The following is a 2,114-nucleotide window of genomic DNA, read 5'->3' as shown; positions in this document are numbered from 1 at the left end:
GAGGGTTTTTGCGGTCTATGAATCCAACACTTTTCGGTAATGCTAAAAGTGGTGGGAGCCTGCTCATGCAGGTGTCTAGTCCAGTTGTGGTACCTGCAGAAATGGGTTCTGGTATAATGGATATACTTCAGCGACTGGCCTCAGTGGGGATTGAAAAGCTCTCTATGCAGGCTAATAAGTTGATGCCTTTGGAGGATATAACTGGTAAGACAATGCAACAAGTAGCATGGGAAGCTGCCCCCACTTTGGAGGGATTGGAGAGGTTTGTGACTCCATTTTTCTATGGTTTCCCACAACGTATTTCTTTCGTAAACATTGTTTGTGAAATCTTATATGTTTTTTCTCCTTCTATGCAGGCAGTGTTTGTTGCAGCATGAATTTGAGGTTGGGCAGGATGTGTCCAGTGGACAAAAGAAAGTTAAAAGATCATCATCTCTACCCAGCTCAAACAAACTTAGTTCAACCTCTGTTAATGAGATGGGCTCAGATTATGTTTCCCTTGAAGATCTTGCTCCATTGGCAATGGACAAGATTGAAGCACTCTCAATGGAAGGGTTGAGAATTCAATCTGGCATGTCAGATGAGGATGCCCCTTCAAACATCAGTGCACAGTCTATCGGGGAAATTTCAGCCCTTCAAGGTAAGGGGTTTGGTATTAGTGGGTCCCTTGGTTTGGAGGGAGCTGCTGGGATGCAATTGTTGGATATAAAAGACAGTGGTGATGATGTTGATGGTTTAATGGGTCTGTCACTTACTCTTGGTGAATGGATGAGGCTTGATTCGGGTGATATTGATGATGAAGATCAAATAAGTGAGCGAACTTCTAAAATCCTTGCTGCTCATCATGCTACATCATTGGACTTGATTCGTGGAGGGTCAAAGGGAGAGAAAAGACGGGGTAAAAAGTGTGGTTTGTTGGGGAATAATTTCACAGTGGCATTGATGGTGCAACTTCGCGATCCTATAAGAAACTACGAGCCAGTTGGTGCACCAATGCTTGCTCTTATTCAAGTGGAGAGAGTATTTGTCCCTCCAAAGCCAAAGATATACAGTACCGTTTCAGCTTTGAGGAATGACAGTCAAGAGAATGATGACTCTGAGTCTGCTGTAAAACAGGAGGTGAAAAAGGAGGAGATGAAAGAAGAACAAGAAGCTTCCCAAGAGGAAGGGATTCCTCAATTCAGAATCACAGAAGTCCATGTTGCTGGTTTGAAGACTGAGCCTGGCAAGAAGAAACTTTGGGGTAGCACGACCCAACAGTCTGGTTCTCGATGGTTGCTTGCCAATGGAATGGGAAAGAGCAATAAACATCCATTATTGAAGTCCAAGGCTGCATCTAAACCTTCAACCCCTTCAACAACAAAAGTTCAGCCAGGTGACACCCTGTGGAGCATCTCGTCTCGTATTCATGGTACTGGGGCTAAATGGAAAGAATTGGCATCCCTTAATCCGCATATTCGAAATCCTAATGTTATATTCCCCAATGAAACTATCAGGTTGAGATGAGTTGTGCATGCATTGGAATTTGCTTGACAGGATTAAGTGCTCCTACATAAGATGCGGTGGTAGCAGAGAGCCACAGTATACAGCTTTGAGATTAGACAGGGTTGACGAGATCTGCTTGTGGAGATTTTCTTGTATTTATTTTGAATTTGTTGATTGTCCATGCAATTCAAGTGGAGCAAAGGTGGTGTGCTACATTTTCACTCGTCTGTAAATTTATATGTTTTTTGATCAAAGAGTGCATGGTGTAATTTATGTCTCAATTTGTGCAATTGTGTTCTGGCTCTTTTTGCTGCAGAAGAACCGCAGCAGCTGTAGTCTTTGTAGCAGAAAATTTAAAGAACCTTACATCAGGCACATTTGCCTGCCTTCATAGGCTTGTTTTATCGGATGAAGTAGTGAGTGTTATAGTATTTTAATTGTTAAAGCTGATTTCTTTTAAACGCATATTAATCTATTTTAAATATTCAAAAATGCAGTATAGTATATATGAACATGGCCTGAAATTAATTTTTACCGATGGGAAGGATAATTAGTCAGAAATAAAAGGTGAACCAAACTATCTAGTAAATATGAAGTTACATTGTATTTGCTGTAAGATAATTTCTATT

General features: G+C 41.1%; 1 protein-coding gene across 1 annotated transcript in view; it reads left to right on the top strand.

The window, feature by feature from the left end:
• Nucleotides 1-1,916, top strand: part of LOC110410959 (protein PLASTID MOVEMENT IMPAIRED 1-RELATED 1) — a 4,436-nt gene extending 2,520 nt beyond the window's left edge. Inside the window, 2 exon segments of the mRNA XM_021420917.1 lie at nt 3-262; nt 357-1,916. Coding sequence (XP_021276592.1) covers nt 3-262; nt 357-1,506 — 1,410 coding nt within the window. The 3' untranslated portion in view covers nt 1,507-1,916.
• Nucleotides 1,917-2,114: the final 198 nt, after the last annotated feature.

The sequence above is a fragment of the Theobroma umbraticum genome, unplaced genomic scaffold, assembly GCF_002168275.2.
Source record: "Theobroma umbraticum cultivar Fairchild unplaced genomic scaffold, ASM216827v3 scaffold_56.0, whole genome shotgun sequence".
In the NCBI taxonomy this organism is placed as follows: Eukaryota; Viridiplantae; Streptophyta; class Magnoliopsida; order Malvales; family Malvaceae; genus Theobroma; species Theobroma umbraticum.
The sequence above is the reverse complement of the archived record's forward strand: the minus strand, read 5'-3'. Positions and strand labels throughout refer to the sequence as shown.